This window comes from Callionymus lyra, chromosome 1, assembly GCF_982586985.1.
Source record: "Callionymus lyra chromosome 1, fCalLyr1.hap1.1, whole genome shotgun sequence".
NCBI classification, from domain to species: Eukaryota; Metazoa; Chordata; class Actinopteri; order Syngnathiformes; family Callionymidae; genus Callionymus; species Callionymus lyra.
The window spans coordinates 48,898,946-48,925,021 of NC_141818.1; the positions used below are offsets into that span (position 1 = coordinate 48,898,946).

Consider the following 26,076-nt stretch of genomic DNA (forward strand, 5'->3'; position numbering starts at 1 on the left):
GATACAACATTTCTCTTTAAGGATCAAGTCTTGTTGCTCTGCTTTGGTTTCATTTCCATCAGTTTGTTCGTCGGTGTTCCTCTCAACAGCTTCACGTTGTGGCAGGTCTTTGTAAATGTCAGAGAGTCCTTCAACTCCAACGTCTTTTTCGCGAATCTAATCGTGGCTGATTTGTTGTTTTCTTTGGCCGGTATTTTCTATTACATTTTCTTTCTGGGCTCTTCATTTACCTGGTTTCTTCCATACATGTTCTCAACTGGACTTATATACACAGCTCGTCCAATCTTCCAATGCTGCATCTGCGTGGACTTTTACGTCGGTGTCGTCCATCCTGTGATGTTTCTTCGATTCCAACCGCGGAGGTTCAGACTGGCCTGCAGCTTCTTCGTCTGGATGATCAGTTTAGCCTCCTGCTTCTATAATTTACTGACATTATCAGACCCGAAATGTCTTATGTTTTATTTCGTTGAAAACGTTCTCCTCCTCAGCACAACGCTCTTTTGTTGCCTCTCAGTTCTTCGGGCTCTGAACTCTCCAGGACCAGGAGAGAACTCGGCAGAAAGAAGGAAGAGCAACAACGTGAAGAAGAAAGCCTTCAAAATCATTTCAGCCATCATGATCTCAATGAGCATTAATTTTTCTCTGTACGTCAGCGTCATTCCTCTTGTTTCCACCGTGCCTCGGAGGGAGTTCCTAACCACGCTAACTGTTTGTGTTTCTATCGGTGTACTAACCGGATATGTACAACCACTCATTTACCTCCACAAGTCTGGGAAGTTGCCGTTCTGTAAATGTCCGAAATAGAGTTCTACAAAAGATAGATTTGAAAAATGTTTTGACATATTTCGGTTTCAAGGTGTTTTCTATGGTGTTCTATTTGTTGAGTGTGCGGTTAGAAATTTTGAGCACCTCAGAATATGCTTTGCTTTTACGCAAGTGACAGTTCGCATTTAATTTTTACTCTAGAAAAAATAAAGTGCTTTGAACAAAAAAAAATGTCTTTTACGTTTAAAACGATCAAAAAACGGAGTCTGTTCCGTCGCTCCAACACGACGTCACTTCCATCCCGGGTCTTATACTTTGTGTCGTGGAGAAAGATGAACAATCCAGAGTGTGTTACGGGTTGTTTATTCGCCGCTCCAAGTCAAACAAAATACAAGCTTTCAATTACGATCGACCGGACTCACTTTCTCCCGGCGACTGTACAGGTCAATAGTCGCGGGAGAAAAGGTCCCGAGCTGTAGAAACATCACTATATTTAATGCAAATTTACCGTCCGGGAGGTCTTTCCGGCCAAATGATCTAATCATTCAACTATTCTTGGGCGGGGGTTTCTTCTTTTCCGTCTTTAAGCCCCCCTTTCCCCTGATTGTGAATGTGTAGTCAAACGTTTCCGCTCCTAGATCAAGCAGTAATTTATACTTATATTTTGATTATCTTGTAGCATTAATTATACTTATAGAATAATTTTAATCTAACACGTTCAATAAATCTGAGGTCGGGTTGAGGGTGAGGGTTAGAGTAAGGGTATTAGTGAAAGAGTTAAAAATGTCCCTTTCTGGCTTCACAGTGAGACACCAATGAACCCCTTGAGCCCCTTGTTTGTCTTTAGCCATTTGATTCAACTGCAGCAGCAGCACGTACACATCTACACGTTGAAAAAACAACAACTGTCACTCTGATGTAAATAGATCTTTTTATTGTCTACAACTTTTTAATCAAAGCACAATTCAGGTTTGACTTGGTTTGTTCTGTGCTCTCCAGCACGTACTCCATCTTGCATCCAAGTTGGGTATCCCTGGATGTGTCCTTAATATCCGTGACTTTAAACACCTCATAGGGGGGGATGAGGAGCTCGCGTTCAGCTTCCGTGAACTTAGAAAAGAGAGAGATGTCTGACCCGTAACAGGAGAAGATCTTGTAGCAAATACAACCAAAGCGTCTGGCAACTGTATAGTGACCCTGTGTGCTGGATGCAAAGAAACCGAATCGAACATGTTTGTTTAAAACATTTTGGTTAAAGCGGACATTGGACCTCCGATAGCCGGTCTTACATCCTTGGTTGAGTCGTTGAACAGCGGTCGTCAGGTAGAAGTGGAGGGCGTGATACTGGAAGGTGGTCTTGTAAGAGGAGCCCTGAGTGCGCACGGCCTCATTAAACTCTACATAGATCCTGGGCTCATCCAGAGTGTACACGTATATCGCTATGTTTTGCTGACGTACCAAATCCGATATCTTTTTGCGGGATTTGAGGGACTGTGTTTTCATAAGCCAAGCCCGACTGAAATTATGATTGCTGTTCATTTCATTCCTTAAGTACGTCTTTGCCTTTTCCTCCATTTGGGCCCTGCAACCATCGTACATGTCGTCGACAGAATCCCGAGCGAGATCCACGACGTCTTGTTCACCTACAGCCTCCTGTCAAGACAAGTCTGTTAACACCAAAGCTGCAAGAACTCTTTTGCTTAACTTTCAAGTGTCGGAGTTTTGGACGAAGACAACTGAGCTCCAGTCGCTACATTAAAATGAACAAACATATTTGTCTGTAACTCTAAAAGTAACCGATTCCTCTGAAAAAAGTCAACATTAGTCGACACGAGTGAAGTTTGAGATCATGTCGTACCATCGAAGCTGCGGTCCAGACGCCGAAGGTCAGCAGAAGAATCATGACCATGGCCATCGTCTCGCCTGCGCTCGTCCTCTTCATCACAGCTCGGCAACGACCGTCCTGCACTTGGACTTCTGCACAAATGGATGAGTCACCAGTTTTCACCACAACTTCACCCTCGTCAAAAAACGTAATCGCTTCATCTAGACAACGAAAGAGGAAGAACAAGATCGTTTTTTTTGTAGGTTTTTTCTGTCTTCAGAGGTTGTTATATATGTATGTGTGTATGTGTGTGTGTGTGTGTGGGGGGGGGGGGTGTGTGTGCGTGTGTGTGTTCACTTACTTAGGCCCAGAATGGGGACTCTGACCAGCTCACACACCAGTTGTTTGGGGACGGCCTTCCCTTTGTGGCCGAAAACCACGGTCTCCCCAATTAGTTTTCATCCAGATCTCTGTGTTCAGCTCTAAGATGTATTTCTGTCTTAAAATCTCAATTGTCCCTAAAAGTAACTTATTTCAGACTTTTTGTTGGTGTGTGTGTGTGAACACCCCCCTCAATCTGTGTGTCCCTCTACATCGCTCCCATTGGTAGTGTGTGGAATTGCATCGCTCGACAACGCCCCTAGTGGTAGTGTGTGGAAGTCGATGAATAGATGACAGAAGTAAAGACACACATGAGCAGCGTGAACAGATCATGATAGTCTAGCAAATAATAAATAAAAATAAAGTTTAATTGTTGAATTAATAATTCCATAGCACAGCCTCAACCTAGTGTTAAAATGAGTTTGCTAGCGCTTCATGCTCGCGCTAGCATGCTAACTTGGCAAATAGAGAGTGAACAGGTAGCCTGTAATTTGCCTGGCATTAAAGATATATTAAAGGATGTTTTAAAACCTATGTTAAAGGATATATTAAGTTAGTAAGCCTGCACGAATAAAAGTGCCTTCAGATGTTTCTTGAAGGAGTCAGTAGATCATCAAACACACATGTTTCTTGAAGGAGTCAGTAGATCATCAAACACAGATGTTTCTTGAAGGAGTCAGTAGATCATCAAACACAGATGTTTCTTGAAGGAGTCAGTAGATCATCAAACACAGATGTTTCTTGAAGGAGTCAGTAGATCATCAAACACACATGTTTCTTGAAGGAGTCAGTAGATCATCAAACACAGATGTTTCTTGAAGGAGTCAGTAGATCATCAAACACAGATGTTTCTTGAAGGAGTCAGTAGATCATCAAACACAGATGTTTCTTGAAGGAGTCAGTAGATCATCAAACACAGATGTTTCTTGAAGGAGTCAGTAGATCATCAAACACAGATGTTTCTTGAAGGAGTCAGTAGATCATCAAACACAGATGTTTCTTGAAGGAGTCAGTAGATCATCAAACACAGATGTTTCTTGAAGGAGTCAGTAGATCATCAAACACAGATGTTTCTTGAAGGAGTCAGTAGATCATCAAACACAGATGTTTCTTGAAGGAGTCAGTAGATCATCAAACACAGATGTTTCTTGAAGGAGTCAGTAGGTCATCAAACACAGATGTTTCTTGAAGGAGTCAGTAGATCATCAAACACAGATGTTTCTTGAAGGAGTCAGTAGATCATCAAACACACATGTTTCTTGAAGGAGTCAGTAGATCATCAAAGACAGATGTTTCTTGAAGGAGTCAGTAGATCATCAAACACAGATGTTTCTTGAAGGAGTCAGTAGATCATCAAACACAGATGTTTCTTGAAGGAGTCAGTAGATCATCAAACACAGATGTTTCTTGAAGGAGTCAGTAGATCATCAAACACAGATGTTTCTTGAAGGAGTCAGTAGATCATCAAACACAGATGTTTCTTGAAGGAGTCAGTAGATCATCAAACACACATGTTTCTTGAAGGAGTCAGTAGATCATCAAACACAGATGTTTCTTGAAGGAGTCAGTAGATCAAACACAGATGTTTCTTGAAGAAGTCAGTAGATCATCAAACACAGATGTTTCTTGAAGGAGTCAGTAGATCATCAAACACAGATGTTTCTTGAAGGAGTCAGTAGATCATCAAACACAGAGATGTTTCTTGAAGGAGTCAGTAGATCATCAAACACAGATGTTTCTTGAAGGAGTCAGTAGATCATCAAACACACATGTTTCTTGAAGGAGTCAGTAGATCATCAAACACAGATGTTTCTTGAAGGAGTCAGTAGATCATCAAACACAGATGTTTCTTGAAGGAGTCAGTAGATCATCAAACACAGATGTTTCTTGAAGGAGTCAGTAGATCATCAAACACAGAGAGAGGATATTAAAATATATGTTGAAGGACATATTCAAAGATATATATTAAATTTTCAATATTCAATTTGTACGTGTATATGTATTTATAATCCAGCTTGTGTTGATCATGCACATCACAATTTAAGTAGTTTTGTTTTTTAATATATTGATGGAAAAAAATGAATTTCCTCTCAAAAAAAAATGTTTAAGAAAAATTGGAGAAAAGATGAGATGTCTTGAATTATGAGTGGATTTATTTAAGGGAGCAGGACAGGAGCACATGGTTCTCAGTTGACCACTGCAGCCTGAGAACTTGGAGAAGAGTGAGTCCAGTTTAAGCTCTATATACACACATTTCACCAGCAGGTAATATGAGCAGCCATGACTCTGTTCATGATCAGACCAGTTCTAGAAGAACGAACACAGGCTTGATATTGAGTCTAGTGTAAAAACTCATGCTCAAAGCATGACCTCGTTCTGCAGGACTGTTGGTCTTCTGTGACTCTCAGACCAATGAAACCTGGTGTCTGTGACCTTTGACACTAAAATAACATGCTCATGGAACCATTATGATGGCCCGAGTTTCACAGGGTCTCAAATGCCAGCCTATCATGCTCATTTTCAGACCCTCTGGGGCCTCAGAGCATAAACAGGGTCCAAAAACCATGTTTTTCATGACTCTTTTGCTCTTATTTGACCTCTGTAACCCTCAGATATATGAAACTTGGTCTGTGTGACCTCTGACACCTCTAGAATCATATGCTGGTGGAACCATAATGATAGCCCCTCCCAAACCGGAAGTAGCTTTAGGAAGCACTTAGAGAAAAGACCCTGAGAACACATGTGTAAACATGAAACTTGAAGAAACTTCCAAAAGTTTCAGATCATTTCAATCAACAATGACCGATTTATAGAGCTTCAAAGTTTAGATTTCTTTAAGTTTCCCATGATGCCACAGGGCACAGGAAGGTCGTAGCAACATCAAACCACCACAGTTCAAATTAGAACTTAGTTTAGAATAACATATCCAAACATCAGCTCTGAGGTCCAAGTAGAAAAAAAGTTCCCAAGTCCATTCCTGAAAGATCAGGTCTGGTCATTCTGTTACACTCAGAGACCATCTTGACAGAAGAATGACAACCTGTCACTCATTTTTGCACCGATGGACACAACATTTCTCCCACCAATGGTAGCAGATCATCTGAATGTGTCATATAAATATCAGCCTGCTAGCTTTGAGGCCTCTTGAAGTTATTGAATTAACCCTAATGTAGCACAGGCCACTATAAAAACTCATTTCAAGAAGACTGTTAGTCGTTCAGTGTTTGTTGTTGTTTTTTTAGTTTTCTGATAAAATAACATCAGTCTTGAGTCACATATCAATAACGACATGTCATTGCCATGATATACAGGTATTATGTCAAACAAGGATAGGTTCGAGCTCTATAAAGATATAAAGTTTATATCCTCGTTACAACATTCAATAAAAACTACTAACACGACCTCAACACTAACCAACTTAGTCCAAATTAAGACTTTTATTGTAGAGAAAAAAATTGTTTTTAACTGTATAGAACAATATTATATTTTGATTTGAACTTATTTGTTCATAGTATAGTTTGAATAACTAGCCAGCACATACAGTATGTGTTCTGTGAAAGCAGGTGCAGGTAAAGTCATCATCATTTCATCTAATCTGTGATCAGTCGGCAAGAGGAAAATCTGCTATTGAGGAGGTTTTACAAGGTTTTACAAGGAACACTGTTCCCAACCATCACAATGAACAATTAAGCAGGTGAACCTCAATATAAGCTGCACCACTTAATGTTTTAGTAAAAAATAAATTGTCCATATATATGCCACACCTGTCTATAAGTCACACTATAAGCAGCTCCTCTGCAGCACTTTCCTCTGGACTCTCCTGCTTCTCCTTGAATAAGATGTGGGCATTGATGCCAGGTTGAGGGTGTTATTGAAGACCGCCACTGGTTATCTTCATGTATCGCCTTTGACAGAGTACGCCCTCTCCATCTGGTCTGGGATGTCCACGCCGTACTCCTTCTTGTATTACTGTATTTTCTATACAGGTGCACTCAAAAGCCTTTAATTTTCTCAAAAAACAGTGAGCCTTATAATATGGAGCGCCTTATATATGAACATTACCTGGTGGGTGACTTGTTGACAAACACTTTCCTAACGCAACACCAGTCAGTGACTGTATCCTTTATTCTATGCGCCTTATAATCCGGTGCAAACTATTAATTAAAACATTTCTAATACAGGATATTCATTGAAGGTGTGCCTTATTATCCGGTGCGTCTGATAGTGCGGAAAACATGGTACATCACACACACCTTTGCATTTGAACACCTGGGCACCTTTAGTGGAGTGAGGCAGACATTCTTCCTCGGCTTCAGTTGCATCGTTGAAGCACCTGGTGCTGAACAGTTACGTTGTTTCACGGAGGAGCAGCTCTAGTTGGTTTTTTTTGCCCATGCTGGCAACCAGTATATAGAATCATTACATTACATGTAGTAATAAAGTCACATGTGACTCTCAGTTAAGCACAGCTGGAGAACTCTAACAAAGTCGGAGACAAAAGGCATTAAAAAAGGAAAACTGCGAAAATTAAAGATAAATAATGTGCGTCATTATCACAGTTAATGGCTGAAAAATCTAAAACATATCTTGTGTAATTTATATTAAAACTATTCGAGATTAAAATAAGCCTATTCTTGAAAAAATAATACAGAAAAGTCGTGTTAGAGCAGTATTTCTCTATAACTATTAACGTGTTCCTCGATTCCTAATCTATAGAAATTGATAAAAATAAATTAAATGTTAAACATGATTTATATGCAGCAATCATGCAACATTTGGAATTGGGACATTGAGGTTGATGTGTAAATTGTGATAATGTCCTCCAGGGTGTTAACTGCCCTCTGGAGGCTGTAAGACTGTAAAAATCTATCGCTAATCTATAAGCTGCGTCAAATATAGTCTGCAGACTTCAAATCTTAGGGAAAAGTACTGTCTTACAGTCTGGAATTTACGTTGCAGTGACATGACCTGTTTGGTCACCCCTCAAATTGGCTGGTGTTTCTGCTGCAACAAAGCGAATTACGTCTTAAGCAGCTGGTTTAAGAATGAAAGTCACTCCTTGTTTTTTTCTTGTTTTATAGGTCGAGGTGTGGTTGCTTTGGAGGTTTTCAACCAAGAGATTTTGTATTGGAATACCGTGGAAAACTTTTCAAGCAAAAAGGTCTCCTTACAAAAACCTACACTGACATGGAGGCAGTATTCTTGTTTGACTTCCAATGGAAAGGGGGATGTTGGTGGTAAGTTATAATAAATATGATTTTGTTGGCAGGTGTAATACATGACAATAGTTTTAGTAAGATAAGCTCTGATGACGTGTTAACCTGAGGCAGGGGTGTCAAACTGGCCCGGAAAAGGGCTGAGAGGATGCAGGTTTTGTTTTCACCAGTCAAGCATACATGAGTTAACGAATCTGGTGTCGGCTTAAACAAGCAACACCAGACTGACAATTAATTGATTACTGTCTTCAGAAGCGTGATTGGTTCAACCATATGAGCTTGACTCCTTGGATCCAAAGCCTGCAATGTCTCGGCCCTTTTCTGGACCAGTTTGACACCCCTGACCTAAGGAGTACCTAAGTACAGTGTTTCCAGGTTTAGCCTCTTGCATTGTTTGTTAGATAGATATCAACAAAGATGTATCTATCTACACCACTACACACCACTCCGGTAATACTGTAAATGTATATGAAACTTTTAAATAATCCGTCCTCTTCTTAACACTGTATCCAAACAAAGTTACGTCTTCTCTTAACACCAGTTTTCTTTTCCTTAAGTCTTGATGCATCTCTTGAAGATGAGTCTCTGGGAAGGCTTTTCAACGACGACCACAACAAGCCTAACTGCAAAATTCAAACCATTAAAACGGTCAAAACTGGAGTCCGCTTCCGTCGCTCCAGTAGGCCGTCACTTCCGGGTCTTAATACTTTGCTTTATGGAGACAGATGGTCAATGCAGAGTGTACAGGTCGTTTATTCGCCGCTTCAAGTCAAACAAAATACAAGCTTTTACGATCGATTGGAGGCGCTCTCTGCCGGCAGCTCTTCAGGTCGATAGCTCCGGGAGAGACGGTATCGAACTGTAGAAACATCGCTATATTTAAGGCAAATTTCCCGCCCCGGGGGTCGTCTCTTCCGAGGCAAATGGCTCTTTCATGGTTCTTGTGTCTTCATCACCCGCTGGGAAACTTCCTAAATTCCCTCTTGCTTCGCTGGAAGCTTCCGTCTTCCAGCCCCCCCGCTTTTGGGTGTGTCCCGCTTCGCTCTTTGATCCACGACCCCAGGTGTGAAAAGGGCAGACGAACAGATGTTAAAACGATCCGGTGTTATTTCTCTAATTCTGATCCAAGCTTGTCTTGAAACAGTGTAAATCAGTCTGAGTGTAATGTTGGTTGTGAATGTGTATTCAAACGTTTAAGCTCTTAGATGAAGCTAGTAATTTATACTTTATATTTTTATTATCTTTTAGCATTAATTTAAGTATGGCGTATACGTATAGTGTATAATAATTTTTAATCCAACACCATTGATTTTGGTGGGATTTGCTATAAGAGACATCGCCCCAGGTGAAGAAATAACATACGATTAAGGTGATTCAGACTCGCCTTGGCGCAGACAGGTACAAATTATTAAGTGTTGATATTAGTTATTTTAGTCATTTTCAGATGAAACTGAGCTCATTGTGTCTTGAGATTTCATAATTTCGATGGTTTTGATGATTTTATCATAATTCTTAAATTATTTTCTGGTTTCCTTTTCCAGCAGAAAATGGCAGCTGATGTTGGTGGAGAGATGATGCCTGAATTGAGCGAGCAGCCGACACCTGATGTCGGGGACAAACCTCAGGTCGTTTATAAAATACTACTTACTCTCTTCACAACATACATACATGCATGAATGTCCTCAATTAGCTATAGTTTGTGTGTGTGTGTGTGTGTGTGTGTGTGTGTGTGTGTGTGTGTGTGTGTGTGTGTGTGTGTGTGTGTGTGTGTGTGTGTGTGTGTGTGTGTGTTAGTTTAGAACGACCCCAGAAGTACTGACAGAACGACATACTGGTGTCTTAACAATATACATGGATCAATGTCCTCAATTAGCTATAGTTAGTGTGTGTGTTTGTTAGTTTAGACCAACCCCAAAAGTACTAACAGAGAGGTGTCTCATCATATCCGTAGATCAAGGTCCTCAATTAGCTATAGTTAGTGTGTGTGTGTGTTTGAAATGACCACAAATGTAATAAAACTAATAAAAAACATTGTTTTACTTTTCCAGGAACAATGAACCTGATGACAGCGAGCAACTGACACCTGTTGACAGCAAGCAACTGACACCTGATGACAGCGAGCAACTGACACCTGATTACAGCAAGCAACTGACACCTGATGTCAGCGAGCAACTGACACCTGATGACAGCAAGCAACTGACACCTGATGTCAGCGAGCAACTGACACCTGATGACAGCGAGCAACTGACACCTGATGACAGCGGGCAACTGACACCTGATGACAGCTAGCAACTGACACCTGATGACAGCGAGCAACTGACACCTGATGACAGCAAGCAACTGACACCTGATGACAGCAAGCAACTGACACCTGATGACAGCGAGCAACTGATACCTGATGACAGCGAGCAACTGACACCTGATGACAGCGAGCAACTGATACCTGATGTCAGCGAGCAACTGACACCTGATGACAGCGAGCAACTGATACCTGATGACAGCGGGCAACTGACACCTGATGACAGCGGGCAACTGACACCTGATGACAGCAAGCAACTGACACCTGATGACAGCAAGCAACTGACACCTGATGACAGCGAGCAACTGACACCTGATGACAGCAAGCAACTGACACCTGATGACAGCAAGCAACTGACACCTGATGACAGCGAGCAACTGATACCTGATGACAGCGAGCAACTGACACCTGATGACAGCGAGCAACTGACACCTGATGACAGCGAGCAACTGATACCTGATGACAGCGAGCAACTGATACCTGATGACAGCGAGCAACTGACACCTGATGACAGCGAGCAACTGATACCTGATGACAGCGAGCAACTGATACCTGATGACAGCGGGCAACTGACACCTGATGACAGCAAGCAACTGACACCTGATGACAGCAAGCAACTGACACCTGATGACAGCGAGCAACTGACACCTGATGACAGCAAGCAACTGACACCTGATGACAGCAAGCAACTGACACCTGATGACAGCGAGCAACTGATACCTGATGACAGCGGGCAACTGACACCTGATGACAGCGAGCAACTGACACCTGATGACAGCAAGCAACTGACACCTGATGACAGCGGGCAACTGACACCTGATGACAGCTAGCAACTGACACCTGATGACAGCGAGCAACTGACACCTGATGACAGCAAGCAACTGACACCTGATGACAGCAAGCAACTGACACCTGATGACAGCGAGCAACTGATACCTGATGACAGCGAGCAACTGATACCTGATGACAGCAAGCAACTGACACCTGATGACAGCAAGCAACTGACACCTGATGATAGCGAGCAACTGACACCTGATGACAGCGAGCAACTGACACCTGATGACAGCAAGCAACTGACACCTGATGACAGCAAGCAACTGACACCTGATGATAGCGAGCAACTGACACCTGATGACAGCGAGCAACTGACACCTGATGTCAGCGAGCAACTGACACATGACAACGAGCAACTGACACCTGATGACAGCAAGCAACTGACTGCATTGCATTCACTCACTGTAACAACTCACAGGCCGAGCTCACAAAGCCTTGCACACACACAGAAAGATTAAACAATCCCAGATTCCCAGCAAGTCTGTGTGAACCTGTTTGAGAACTCACACTGAAAGACACAACAGGCCAGCAAGTCGCTGGGAAAAGTTTCTCTCTAGAAGACAACAAGCTTTGGTAAATTGGTAAAAACGACCATGTGTGGCGTCCATCTTAGAATCAAGTGTTTACAGTCACTGACCAATCCTACATGTACAATTGACTAGAGGCGTTAACCTGAATATTCTACTATAAAGATCCACCATTTCGTGAGATCTTTGCGTTCTGGCATTCAAAGACATCTGCGATAGATCTCTCTGCTTGCTAGCGCCCGTGATCACGTAAGTTCTTGTCTCTGATGTTTGCATAATTCACTAAACGAGCATTATTTCTCCTAAACTCAATACTGTGTCTATCTTTCTTGTCCACCACCACGTACGAGATCAGGGGGGGTCGGTGTGACTCGGAACAGAAAAACCCCTAACAGTATCAAGGTCTTACTCTTGGTGACATTGAGATTGACTGAAGGTATGGATACATCTGTGCATTTTAGTGTATATTTGTACAATATATTAATTTAGATGCTGGGGCAACCCATGCTTTTTTACTTATGAGAAATGCATCACCAGTACTCCTTAACAGTGAGGTAATGTTTTTGCTGTATTTGGTAATTGAAGTCTTGAGATGAAGAACCTTTTCAATCAGTTTCAATTTAGAAGAATGGAAATGCAGTGTAACAGTTTGGATATAGATGATTTTATATCTAATAATCTAATAATAATAATAATAATATATAATATAATATATATATATATATAATATGTCTCAATGAAAGGGTCTATTTTCATAGAAAAGCGCACCGGATATAAAGAGGATCAAGCGAAATTGCACATCCAGACTTTATTTGACTCATTCATAAAACAATCTCAACATTGTGGAGTTGTAACACCTAAAAATATACAATATAGTCACTTTCACAGGACCTTTTAAGCATGTATTTCTCCACGAGAGCCTCCTGACTTCCGTGATGCTCGAACAATCCAAGCTTCAAAAATACAAATGAAGCATTTTCTACCAATTTATGGTCGCTGTGTACCTCCTCAAAGTGGTTCGAGGTCAGTAAGCACAACTGGGGGTAGAATCGCACTGTTGACATTAAACATTTCAAGTGCGCTTCATAGTTTTAGAATTACGGTAGCCAAATGACAACAGCGACACGTCACGTCACATTACTGTTAGATTAAAAATGATTATACACTATACGTATACGCCACACTTATTAATGCTAAACTAAACATAACTAAATTAATGCTCTTTGTTTCTTTCTTCATGTTTTTTTTGCAAATCTATTAAAAAAGGAAACTAAAACATTACATGGTAATAAGTATTCAGACTTTTTGCTGTGACTCATATTTAACTCACGTGTCGTCCATTTCTTCTGATCCTCCTTGAGATGCTTCGACTTCTTCATTGAGTCCAGCTGTGTTTAATGAAACTGATTGGACTGGATGGAAGGAAAACACAAACAAAACCTGTCTATATAACACCTGACACACACCTGTCTATATAAGACCTGACACACACCTGTCTATATAACACCTGACACACACCTGTCTATATAAGATCTGACAGACACCTGTCTATATAACACCTGACACATACCTGTCTATATAACACCTGACACATACCTGTCTATATAACACCTGACACACACCTGTCTATATAACACCTGACACACACCTGTCTATATAAGATCTGACACACACCTGTCTATATAACACCTGACACACACCTGTCTATATAAGATCTGACAGACACCTGTCTATATAACACCTGACACATACCTGTCTATATAAGACCTGACACACACCTGTCTATATAACACCTGACACACACCTGTCTATATAACACCTGACACACACCTGTCTATATAAGATCTGACAGACACCTGTCTATATAACACCTGACACACACCTGTCTATATAAGACCTGACACACACCTGTCTATATAAGACCTGACACACACCTGTCTATATAAGACCTGACACACACCTGTCTATATAAGACCTGACACACACCTGCCTATATATGACCTGACACACACCTGTCTATATAACACCTGACACACACCTGTATATATAACACCTGACACACACCTGTCTATATAAGACCTGACACACACCTGTCTATATAACACCTGACACACACCTTTCTATGTAACACCTGACACACACCTGTCAATATAAGACCTGACACACACCTGTCTATATAACACCTGACACACACCTGTCTATATATGACCTGACACACACCTGTCTATACAGTATAAGACCTGACACACACCTGTCTATATAAGACCTGATACACCTGTCTATATAAGACCTGACACACACCTGTCTATATAAGACCTGACACACACCTGTCTATATAACACCTGACACACACCTGTCTATATAAGACCTGACACACACCTGTCTATATAACACCTGACACACACCTGTCTATATAAGACCTGACACACACCTGTCTATATAAGACCTGACACACACCTGTCTATATAACACCTGACACACACCTGTCTATATAACACCTGACACACACCTGTCTATATAACACCTGACACACACCTGTCTATATAACACCTGACACACACCTGTCTATATAAGACCTGACACACACCTGTCTATATAAGACCTGACACACACCTGTCTATATAACACCTGACACACACCTGTCTATACAGTATAAGACCTGACACACACCTGTCTATATAAGACCTGACACACACCTGTCTATATAAGACCTGACACACACCTGTCTATACAGTATAAGACCTGACACACACCTGTCTATATAACACCTGACACACACCTGTCTATATATGACCTGACACACACCTGTCTATATAAGACCTGACACACACCTGTCTATATAACACCTGACACACACCTGTCTATATAACACCTGACACACACCTGTTTACATAACACCTGACACACACCTGTCTATATAAGACCTGACACACACCTGTCTATATAAGACCTGACACACACCTGTCTATACAGTATAAGACCTGACACACACCTGTCTATATAACACCTGACACACACCTGTCTATATATGACCTGACACACACCTGTCTATATAAGACCTGACACACACCTGTCTATATAACACCTGACACACACCTGTTTATATAACACCTGACACACACCTGTCTGACCTCACATCTACCTGTCTGACCTTCTTTCTAACCTTTTATTGTGAAGTGACCTTGAGTCTCTTGAAAGTTTTAAAGCAAATGTTTTATTAAACATGATGAACATCATGAGTGACTCGTGCTCCACTGAACTTCAAGTCTTCAGTCGACTCAACAAGTGATGAAAGAGTTTCTTCAACAACATTCAGATCAACACGTTTGTTTCAGGAGCAGATTTCTTCCATCATCACTGTCAGCACTTTAATGATGATTGACAGCAGCAACACAAGTGTGTTGGAGGAACACACTCACACACTCAGGTCACACACACACACTGAGGAACCAGAACCAGGAACCTCTGTGAGTCCAAATCCCAGGTACAAAGGTTCAGTGGAGATGAAGAAGGCGTGGAGGAGTTTCTGTTCATCAGAGGAGACACTGAAGAAGGATAAATATCCAGGTTCATTAAAGTTCATCAACATTCCTACTCTGTGAGAAACTTCTTGACTCTTGATGACAGTTTCTTTCTTATCGTGATAGAATTTATATCCTTCATCATCAGAGCAGCTCAGACTCCAGGAATAACGGTTCTGTCCAAACTCAGACTCGTCTTCTTTCCCTCCGTCTCTTCTGAGAGTCAGTGCGATAGAAGCTCCTCCTCTCCACTCCAGCTCCCAGTAACATGGTCCAGTCACAGCTTCTCTGCTCATCACCTGAAGACACCGGTGGAATCTGTCGGGATGGTCCAGATAATCCTGATCCTGCGGCACAAGTTCCACCGTCCTGTTGTCGTTGGACAGTAGGAGGCGCCGGTGTGCTGTGTCCGGGTCCAGTGAGAGTGGACGGAAGTCTGAGAGAAGAAGACACGAGAGGTGATGATGGTGGAAGAACTTTCTCTTCAACACAATCATGGACTCCGTGTCCCAGCAAGCCAGGGAGGGCTGCTCTGTTTGTTGACATCTAGTGGAGATCATCATCAAAGTGGAGTCAACAGTCTTCTGAGACTGGGACCACCTCCAGAGAAGAACCAGGAGGAACATCCCAGAATCATCTTGTCACATTTGATTGACACCAGTGTGTCCATATCAAGTCAGCAGCTAAACTAGCATGTAGGTAACATGATGTTTCTTCATGTTCTTGAAACATCTCTGTGTTCATCTCCACCATCATCCTGGTGAGATGCTGCACTGAGATCTTCTCACTCCACTCTCAAGTCCAAGAGTGAAAAGAGTGAATGAATGAGTGTGAGATGATCTGCACGGAGGCTCCTGACCAGCTGCTGCTGGACACCATGTTGACCAGAGTTGTGGACAGTGACCTGGACTTGATGAAGCTCCATCAGCAGATTCAAGTGTAACAACATCTCAACATCACAACTGCTCCACTAGAAGCTGACAGAGTCAAGGAGTTCTCATCCATCAATCAAATCAAACTTACACTTCTTCCATCCAGATGTTAACCTCTGTGGTCCACAGTGATCCAGCCTGGAGGAAGAAACATTGAGAAGATCAGGTTCATTGACTTCAGATGCTGCTAAGTGGACGTTCTTTCATGACTGTGTGGACCACAACAAAGATGGATCTAGAAACACTCGCTCAGTCTCCACTGTCTCCTTGTTCTTCCACTGGTGTCCAGCAGGAGAACATGGAGAAGCTCTGAGAGTTGGATTCATGTGCTCAGTTCAGATGAAGAGTCTGAGCAGCGTCACACACTCACATCTCTCTGCTTCTGATCACATGTTCAGAAGATCTTTGGAGCTCAGTCAGTGAGTTCTGCTGCTCCGTCCATACCTGAGAGTCTCCAGCCTCCAGTCTGGACTCTCCAGTCCAGCAGACAGCAGCTCCAGTCCTGGTCCTCCTGGATGATTGAAGCTCAGGTCCAGCTCTCTCAGATGGGACGGGTTAGATGTCAGAGCTGAGGCCAGAGAAGAACAACCTCCTGCTGAGATCTTACACCCTGACAGACTGTAATGAAGGAGAAACAGTTTCATTAAACAGAAGAACTGAAGACATGATGTTCTGACCTGAGAGTCTCCAGGTGACAGTGTGGACTCTTCAGTCCAGCAGACAGCAGCTCCACTCCTGGATCCTGCAGGTTGTAGTTGTGACTCAGGTCCAGTAGAGTCAGACTAGAGGACGGAGAGCTGAGGACTGAGGACAGAAGTGAACAACTTCTCTCTGACAGTCGACAGTAGTTCAGCCTGTGAAAGAGACGGAAACGTCAACAAGAGACTTTTTCTCTATTTTGCCTTGAAAGCCTTGATTGGAGGAAACACTGAACTCTTGACGTTCATAAGATCATCACATGATTGTGTGAACATTTGAAGACTTTGATTTCAATCAAGATCAACTTGATCAACACATGAAATAATGAAGTTTTCATCAGTTCAACACTTGATGTATAAATGATCACATGACTCACTGTTGTGAGAGGATTGATGTGTGTTTGTGTTTAATGTCAGTGTTAGTGTTAGTGTTGTGTAACTCCACTCACACTGTTGTGTAACTCCACTCACACTGGTGTGTAACTCCACTCACACTGGTGTTGTGTAACTCCACTCACACTGTTGTGTAACTCCACTCACACTGGTGTTGTGTAACTCCACTCACACTGTTGTGTAACTCCACTCACACTGGTGTTGTGTAACTCCACTCACACTGTTGTGTAACTCCACTCACACTGGTGTTATGTTACTCCACTCACACTGTTGTGTAACTCCACTCACACTGGTGTTGTGTAACTCCACTCACACTGTTGTGTAACTCCACTCACACTGTTGTGTAACTCCACTCACACTGGTGTTGTGTAACTCCACTCACACTAGTGTTGTGTAACTCCACTCACACTGTTGTTGTGTAACTCCACTCACACTGGTGTTGTGTAACTCCACTCACACTGTTGTGTAACTCCACTCACACTGGTGTTGTGTAACTCCACTCACACTGTTGTATAACTCCACTCACACTGGTGTTGTGTAACTCCACTCACACTGTTGTATAACTCCACTCACACTGGTGTTGTGTAACTCCACTCACACTGTTGTATAACTCCACTCACACTGGTGTTGTGTAACTCCACTCACACTGTTGTATAACTCCACTCACACTGGTGTTGTGTAACTCCACTCACACTGTTGTATAACTCCACTCACACTGGTGTTGTGTAACTCCACTCACACTGTTGTGTAACTCCACTCACACTGGTGTTGTGTAACTCCACTCACACTGGTGTTGTGTAACTCCACTCACACTGTTGTATAACTCCACTCACACTGGTGTTGTGTAACTCCACTCACACTGGTGTTGTGTAACTCCACTCACACTGGTGTTGTGTAACTCCACTCACACTGGTGTTGTGTAACTCCACTCACACTGTTGTATAACTCCACTCACACTGGTGTTGTGAAACTCCACTCACACTGGTGTTGTGTAACTCCACTCACACTGGTGTTGTGTAACTCCACTCACACTGGTGTTGTGTAACTCCACTCACACTGGTGTTGTGTAACTCCACTCACACTGGTGTTGTGTAACTCCACTCACACTGGTGTTGTGTAACTCCACTCACACTGGTGTTGTGTAACTCCACTCACACTGGTGTTGTGTAACTCCACTCACACTGGTGTTGTGTAACTCCACTCGAACTGGTGTTGTGTAACTCCACTCACACTAGTGTTGTGTTACTCCACTCACACTGGTGTTGTGTAACTCCACTCACACTGGTGTTGTGTAACTCCACTCACACTGGTGTTGTGTAACTCCACTCACACTGGTGTTGTGTAACTCCACTCACACTAGTGTTGTGTAACTCCACTCAAACTGGTGTTGTGTAACTCCACTCACACTGGTGTTGTGTAACTCCACTCACACTGGTGTTGTGTAACTCCACTCACACTGGTGTTGTGTAACTCCACTCACACTAGTGTTGTGTTACTCCACTCACACTGGTGTTGTGTAACTCCACTCACACTGGTGTTGTGTAACTCCACTCACACTGGTGTTGTGTAACTCCACTCACACTAGTGTTGTGTAACTCCACTCAAACTGGTGTTGTGTAACTCCACTCACACTGGTGTTGTGTAACTCCACTCACACTGGTGTTGTGTAGCTCGACTTTGACTCGTTGTGTGACTCATGTTGTTTGACTTGTGTTGTGTTAGTTGTGTTGTGTGACTTGTGTTGTGTTAGTTGTGTTATGTGAGTCATGTTGTGTGACTCGTGTTGTGTAACTTGTGTGTTGTGTCTTGTGTCGTGTGAGTTGTGTCGTGTGACTTGTGTTGTGTGACTTGTGTGGTTTGACTCGTGTTGTGTGAGTCGTGTGACTTGTGTTGTGTGACTTGTGTTGTGATTCGTGTCGTGTGACTTGTGTCGTGTGACTTGTGTTGTGTGACTCGTGTTGTGCAACTTAAGTTGTGTGACTTGTGTTGTTTGAGTTGTGTTGTGTGAGTCGAGTTGTGTGACTTGTGTTCTGTGACTTGTGTTCTGTGACTCTTGTTGTGTTAGTTGTGTTCTGTGACTTGTGTTGTGTGACTTGTGTTGTGTTAGTTGTGTTGTGTGACTTGTGTTGTGTGAGTCATGTCGTGTGACTTTTGTTGTGTGACTTTTGTTGTGTGTCTTTTGTGGTGTGACTTTTGTTGTGTGACTTTTGTGGTGTGACTTGTGTTGTGTGACTTGTGTTGTGTGACTTGTGCTGTGTGACCTGTGGGATTTGTGTCGTGTGACTCATTTCGGGTGACTCATGTCATGTTACTTGTGGTGTGTTTTGTGTTGTGTGAGTTGTGTTGTGTGACTTATGTCGTGTGACTTGTGTTGTGTGACTTGTGTTGTGTGAGTTGTGTTGTATGAGTCGTGTTTTTTTAGTTGTGTTATGTAACTTGCGTTGTGTGACTTGTGTTGTCTGAGTTGTGTTGTGTGATTTGTGACTTGTGTCATGTGAGTTGTGTTGTGTGACTTGTGTTGTGTGACTTGTGCAGTGTGACTTGTGTTGTGTGACTCATGTAGTGTGAGTTGTGTTGTGTTGTCTGAGTTGTGTTGTGTGACTCGTGTCATGTGACTTTTGTTGTGTGACTTGTGTAGTATGACTTGTGTTGTGTGACTTGTGTTGTGTAACTTGTGTCGTGTGACTTGTGTTGTGTGACTTGTGTTGTGTGACTTGTGTAGCGTGACTTGTGTGATTTGTCTTGTGTGACTTGTGTTGTGTAACTTGTGTCGTGTGACTTGTGTCGTGTGACTAGTGTTGTGTGACTCGTGTTGTTTGATTAGTGTTGTGTGGGTCGTGTTGTGTGACTTGTGTGACTCATGTTGTTTGACCTGTGTTCTGTGACCCTTTTGTTGTGTGACTTTTGTTGTGTGAGTTTTGTGGTGGGACTTGTGTTAGTTGTGTGACTTGTGTCATTGGACTTGTGTGAGTTGTCTTGTGTGAGTCGTGTTGTTTCAGTCGTGTTATGTAACTTGTGTTGTGTGACTTTTGTTGTGTGACTTTTGTTGTATGACTTTTGTTGTGTGACTTTTGTTGTATGACTTTTGTTGTGTGACTTTTGTTGTGTGACTTTTGTTGTATGACTTTTGTTGTGTGACTTTTGTTGTGTGACTTTTGTTGTATGACTTTTGTTGTGTGACTTTTGTTGTATGACTTTTGTTGTGTGACTTTTGTTGTGTGACTTTTGTTGTATGACTTTTGTTGTGTGACTTTTGTTGTGTGACTTGTGTTTGTTTGAAATGATGTTCTGACCTGAGAGTCTCCAGGTGACAGTGTGGACTCTTCAGTCCAGCAGACAGCAGCTCCACTCCTGGATCCTTCAGGTCGTTGTGACTCAGGTCCAGTTGAGTCAGACTAGAGGACGGAGAGCTGAGGACTGAGGACAGAAGTGAACAACTTCTCTCTGTCAGTCCACAGGAGATCAGCCTGTGAAAGAGACGAGTGTCGTCAACAAGAGGATTGATTTGTGTTTATATGAGAAACAAACACAAGATAACATAAGGAAAAATAAGTCACAAAACAAACAACAAAGACAAATGAAAATAAAAGGTTGTTACATGTATATTGATCATAATAACACATCATTGATTCTTTTTCTATTCACTTACTTATCTCAGTGTTTTTGTGTGTTTTCTCTCAATTGTTGTGTCTAATTCTTTTCCAGAGTAAAAATATCTTCAATTTAATCAAGACACTGATTCAATCGTGAAGATTCACTTCAGTCAATTTATTCTATTTGTTTTTTAACCTTCAATTCAATATGAACAGGTTTACAAAGTTATTATTCATAACCGTGTCAGGTGTGAGTGTGAAGGTGTTGCAGGTAATACAAGCTCAAACAATGTGTGTGTGTTTGTCACTCACACTCCTGCACTCTCTCAACATTGTTGTCTTCATTTGAATGTTTACAGTTAGAAAATTCAAGGTGAATTCTCTCCATCTTTGGATCCAGTGGATCTATGTTGTGACACAGATGGAGTGTCAATCATCCTCCGTCACATTCACCTTCATTTCTTCTCCATGTTTGCTTCACATGAACTGAATTAGTTTCAACTTTTGAAACATGTGTCAAGTTTGAGACTATTTTTGAAGTTGTTTCTGGACATCAATCAATATATGGATCAGTTTGTTTCCATCTGGTGACACTTTTTATTCATGATTCATAAACATGTTTCAATTGAAGATGTTTTGACATTTTCTTATTTTCTAATGATATTTTTTCACATTTATCAAAGTCTTCAAAGTTTTCCTCCAACATTGTTCAAACATGTGTCGTTCCTTTAAATCTCCAGCTTTCAAATGTTTTCTCTGTAGTTCCAGGTTTGAATATGGAGGCCTAGGAGGGTCAAACCAGGATTTACTGTCACCTATAAATATAAATGACGTTCTTACTTTCATGATATTTCAAACAATCTTCCATGTTGTGAAGTTTGCAGTGGATTTAAGTTCATGTGTTCATGTTATTTATTTTCTTGTGAAACGTTGTTAGTTTTATTTTGAAAGTCCACTTCCTGTCTGTTTATCTCACAAGAGTTCAAACGTCTAAGAAGAAGCTCAAGAGACATTCATTTGCATAAACTCAAGGACTTGAAGAAACATTAAACAAGACTTTTCTCTCTTTGCAGCAAACGAGGTGTTGTTTTGTTTGAATGTTATTTTCTTCTATTAACACTGTGTTAACTTTTCATTTTCTTCATCATTTATGTTCACTTTTCACGCTGGATTTTAAGCCTAAAATAAACCCTGTCTGTGCCTGAGGGAGAAACATACAGTTGTTCGTTCACTGTTTGTGTGTTTGTGTGTTTGTGTTCACGACACATGTTCAAGTGTTTGCTCATGAAATCAAAATGAAAAGTTGATGTTGTTTCAAAAGTGACTTTAAAAATGATGGATTTACAAAACGAGGTGAAAGAAAAACCATGAAGAGAGAAAGAAGGAGTGAGTTGGTGACACAGAGATGAGTTGAAATGAAAGATATGAGCAGGACGTGAGACGACACTGTTGAATATTGTGAAGAAGAACATGTTTGACTTTTCATACAGTTGCTGATGTGTTCATCACACATGCTCACATCACCATGAACATTACCCTGCATTGAAATCTAGCAACAGAACAAGTGATGACATCACAAGAGTCTCTAAAATGTCTTTGAATGGATCTGAGATCAGTAAATATGTGTCAACATACTGAACAGCACGACCCAGCAGAAGAACAAATCAAGTTCAAGTGTGAGAACCTGCTGAAGACTGAGGTCACTTAGAATCATCTGCTTCATTGAAGAACTCACTGAAGACTCAACTTTGACTCTCTGGAGTCTCACCTCTGACTTTCACATGTTCTGAAGCTGAAGACATGATGTTCTGACCTGAGAGTCTCCAGGTGACAGTGTGGACTCTTCAGTCCAGCAGACAGCAGCTCCACTCCTGGATCCTTCAGGTCAAGGTTCTCACTCAGGTCCAGTTGAGTCAGACTAGAGGACGGAGAGCTGAGGACTGAGGACAGAAGTGAACAACTTCTCTCTGACAGTCGACAGCAGCTCAGCCTGTGAAAGAGACGAGTGTCGTCAACAAGAGGATTGATTTGTGTTTATATGAGAAACAAACACAAGATAACATAAGGAAAAATAAAAAGAGTCACAAAACAATGACAAATGAAAATAAAAGGTTGTTACATGTATATTGATCATAATAACACATCATTGATTCTTTTTCTATTCACTTACTTATCTCAGTGTTTTTGTGTGTTTTCTCTCAATTGTTGAGTCTAATTCTTTTCCAGAGTAAAAATATCTTCAATTTAATCAAGACACTGATTCAATCGTGAAGATTCACTTCAGTCAATTTATTCTATTTGTTTTTTAACATTCAATTCAATATGAACAGGTTTACAAAGTTATTATTCATAACCGTGTCAGGTGTGAGTGTGAAGGTGTTGCAGGTAATACAAGCTCAAACAATGTGTGTGTGTTTGTCAATCAAGGAGTCGACTACTTCCACTATACATGGACTACTATCAACCTTCAGTGCCAACATGACTGACCAAATGACTGATGTAGTTCAACATATGGAGGACAGTGAGCTGAGACTATGGTATCCCATCCAAGGACGACAGCCCCTCCATCAGCCCCACACAACAGCTCAGGAGCCCATGATGGTTCAAGTCACTTCCCAACGGACATTTCTAGATTCTCTCATGTTAGACACGAAACACCAAGAGAACTCAAGGCTCCTCTTGTTTTCCGTGGGGATGTTCAGACAAAGTTGAGTTGGAAGAATGGCTCGAGTTGATGGAAGATTATTTCAAGAAACGTGATGTTCAACTGGAGAGTCGGGTCGAAGAAATTCTCACACATTTAAGGGCTCGAGCTAAAGAGTGGAGTTTGGGATAGAAATGGAGAGATAGATGTTGCACGCCGTCCTCACGCTGTGTCTGGTCTCTTGAGGAAACATTCTTCTGTACGCTATTCATCGGTGCCTTTGTCAGACTTTTATTCAACTCTCGCAGATGTGATGAAGACCCGTAGGACTACTGGCTCCGCCTCAAGAAAGCTGCTGAATTCGCCACAGGTTGCTTGTGGGAACAAGGCAGATGTTTGATCACCCAGATCTGGCTCTCACATTCCGGTCCATACTTTGGATAAATGGTCAGCCCTGAAGTGCAGGACGTGTTGGATGATTTCATAGACTAGTTTGAAGACACCAGCCAGACATAGTGAAGAGGTGAACATGGATAGAGTTGAAGTTAACCTACAGCAGCCTGTGAACCACCTGAGAGACAGCAGCCAGTTGATCAAGACTCTTCTACAATGGAGAGGTTGCTGGGGTTGTTGGAAAAGATGCTGCAGAACCAGAGTCAGAACCAATATAACAGAAGGACACGTAACAACTACAACAGACAACACCGAGGGACTTGACGCTGTGCCATGTTCTGTATGTGCTGATGGTTCATATTCTCACTGCCGAGAAAACCTTCTCTGCTTCTTTTGTCACTCTCCAGAACACACAAGACGTAAGTGACCTCAAGTTCTTATGCCACCTGCCTTCACACATCAGGGAAACTAATCAGTCTGCACACAAGGGAGGAAACTGCAGACGGGTTGAGCCTACCTCCCACCTTAGATGTAGATATTGATTTAGAGTTAGTATATCAGTCTCATGTGAACAAGGTCTTTATCTCAAAAACAGTTATAATGCAAAGCCTACAGAAGATTTCTAATACTGACAGTCTGTTCTACACTGAAGTCGGTACTGAAAATGGATGTGTGGTGAAAGCTTTGGTGGACAGTGGTTCAATGGTGTGCACTGTAAATGAAGCCACAGATATCAGGCTTTCCTGATCACTTTCAAGTGCTGAAAAGAAATCAGCTAAAGACGTTGTCATTGTTGGTTGTGGGGGTCATTTAGTCAAACCAACACTAATAGACAATGTTGTTGCTACTGTTTATGGCTACAGAGTGATGCTCCCTGTCCTTGTTGTACCAGGCCAGGAAGATGACATGGTATTGGGCTGCAACATCATCAAATGGCTTATTTCAAAGATGAAGGGTTCAATAGTTCCATCATTAACCTCAACATGTGATGATGCACAGTTACTTTCTCTTTTGTCACATTCAGAGGAGTGGAAAGAGGACGACCTGCAATCCAGGATTGGGACGACAAAGAGTCGTGTCACACTGCAACCAGGGTCTGAACATCTAGTGTGGGCTAAAGTGTCATCGTCTGCTCAGTCACTGTGGGGAAAACAGTTGTGATTGAGCAACACAGTCCAAAGTGAGACCTGCACAAATCCTGGTAGGAACAGTTGTCACTACCTTGTGGGGGGATGCCTGGGCTCCTGTGAAGATATTGAATCCCACTGAGAAGCTACTCACTATAAAACGAGATGCTATGATTGCACATGTGTCACTCGCCCCTCAGTCCAAGACTTGCCTCAACCAGAACCAGTTTATTCTAATGTGATGTTGACACAGAACATCCACTGCTGTCTGAGGAGATGATCATCCACACGTTGAAGGACATGGATCTGTAGGACTTAGATCTCACTTCCTGTGAAGTGTCTCTTGAATGGAAAAACAAGTTATTATGTCTCATCCAAAGTTATAAGTGTACTTTCTCAAAACACAAAATGGATTGTGTTGAGGCAAATGAATATGTTCATAGAATCCGTTTGGTGGACGACAAGCCTTTCAGACTGCAGTACCTCCGTGACCCCTCTAGTCTATATGAGAAACTGAGGATCTAAATAAGATGGAGGAACAGGGGATTATTCGTGAATCTCAGAGTGAGTTTTCATCTCCTCTTGTGCTTGTTGTTAAACCTAATGGTGACCTACGCATTTGCAATGACTTCAGATGGTTGAATGTCAGAACAGTGAAAGATGCGGACCCCCTGCCCCTGCAGACAGACGCCCTTGCTGTGCTTGGTGGTAACACATTTTTCTCCACTATGGACCTCACATCAGGGTTTTATAATGTCAGATTCCACGAAGAGGATAAGAAATTTAAAGTGTTCTCCTTCCCATTTGGTCTGCACAAATATAATAGAATGCCCCAGGGTCTTACCAACAGCCCCGCAACATTTATACGGATGATGATGTCCATATTTGGTGATAAGGTCTTTACCAGTCGTTTGTGTTATCTGGACGA

The 26,076-nt window shown here is 41.9% G+C and overlaps 2 protein-coding genes across 2 annotated transcripts in view; both read right to left on the minus strand.

Moving 5' to 3' along the window:
* LOC148089993 (NACHT, LRR and PYD domains-containing protein 3-like) overlaps positions 1 to 26,076 on the minus strand; it is a 187,757-nt gene that overhangs the window by 56,019 nt on the left and 105,662 nt on the right. Inside the window, exon 9 of the mRNA XM_087790158.1 lies at positions 16,978 to 17,154. Within this exon, the coding sequence (XP_087646284.1) occupies positions 16,978 to 17,154 (177 nt within the window). The remainder of the gene's footprint in view (positions 1 to 16,977; positions 17,155 to 26,076) is intronic.
* On the minus strand, positions 1,705 to 2,680 carry LOC148089994 (ecto-ADP-ribosyltransferase 5-like). Its single transcript, XM_087786089.1, has 2 exons — positions 2,624 to 2,680; positions 1,705 to 2,418 (listed from the first exon to the last, which is right to left on the minus strand). The coding sequence occupies exons 1-2, from the start codon at positions 2,678 to 2,680 to the stop codon at positions 1,705 to 1,707; spliced, it is 771 nt and encodes a 256-aa protein (XP_087642215.1).

What these genes read in the sequence shown, in the direction of transcription:
- LOC148089994 (XM_087786089.1), bottom strand. Translation starts at nt 2,680, where the DNA reads ATGGCCATGGTCATGATTCTTCTGCTGACCTTCGGCGTCTGGACCGCA. An exon ending in TCTGGACCGCAGCTTCGATG is followed by an intron (nt 2,419 to 2,623) that starts GTACGACATGAT and finishes TTGTCTTGACAG; the next exon opens with GAGGCTGTAGGTGAACAAGA.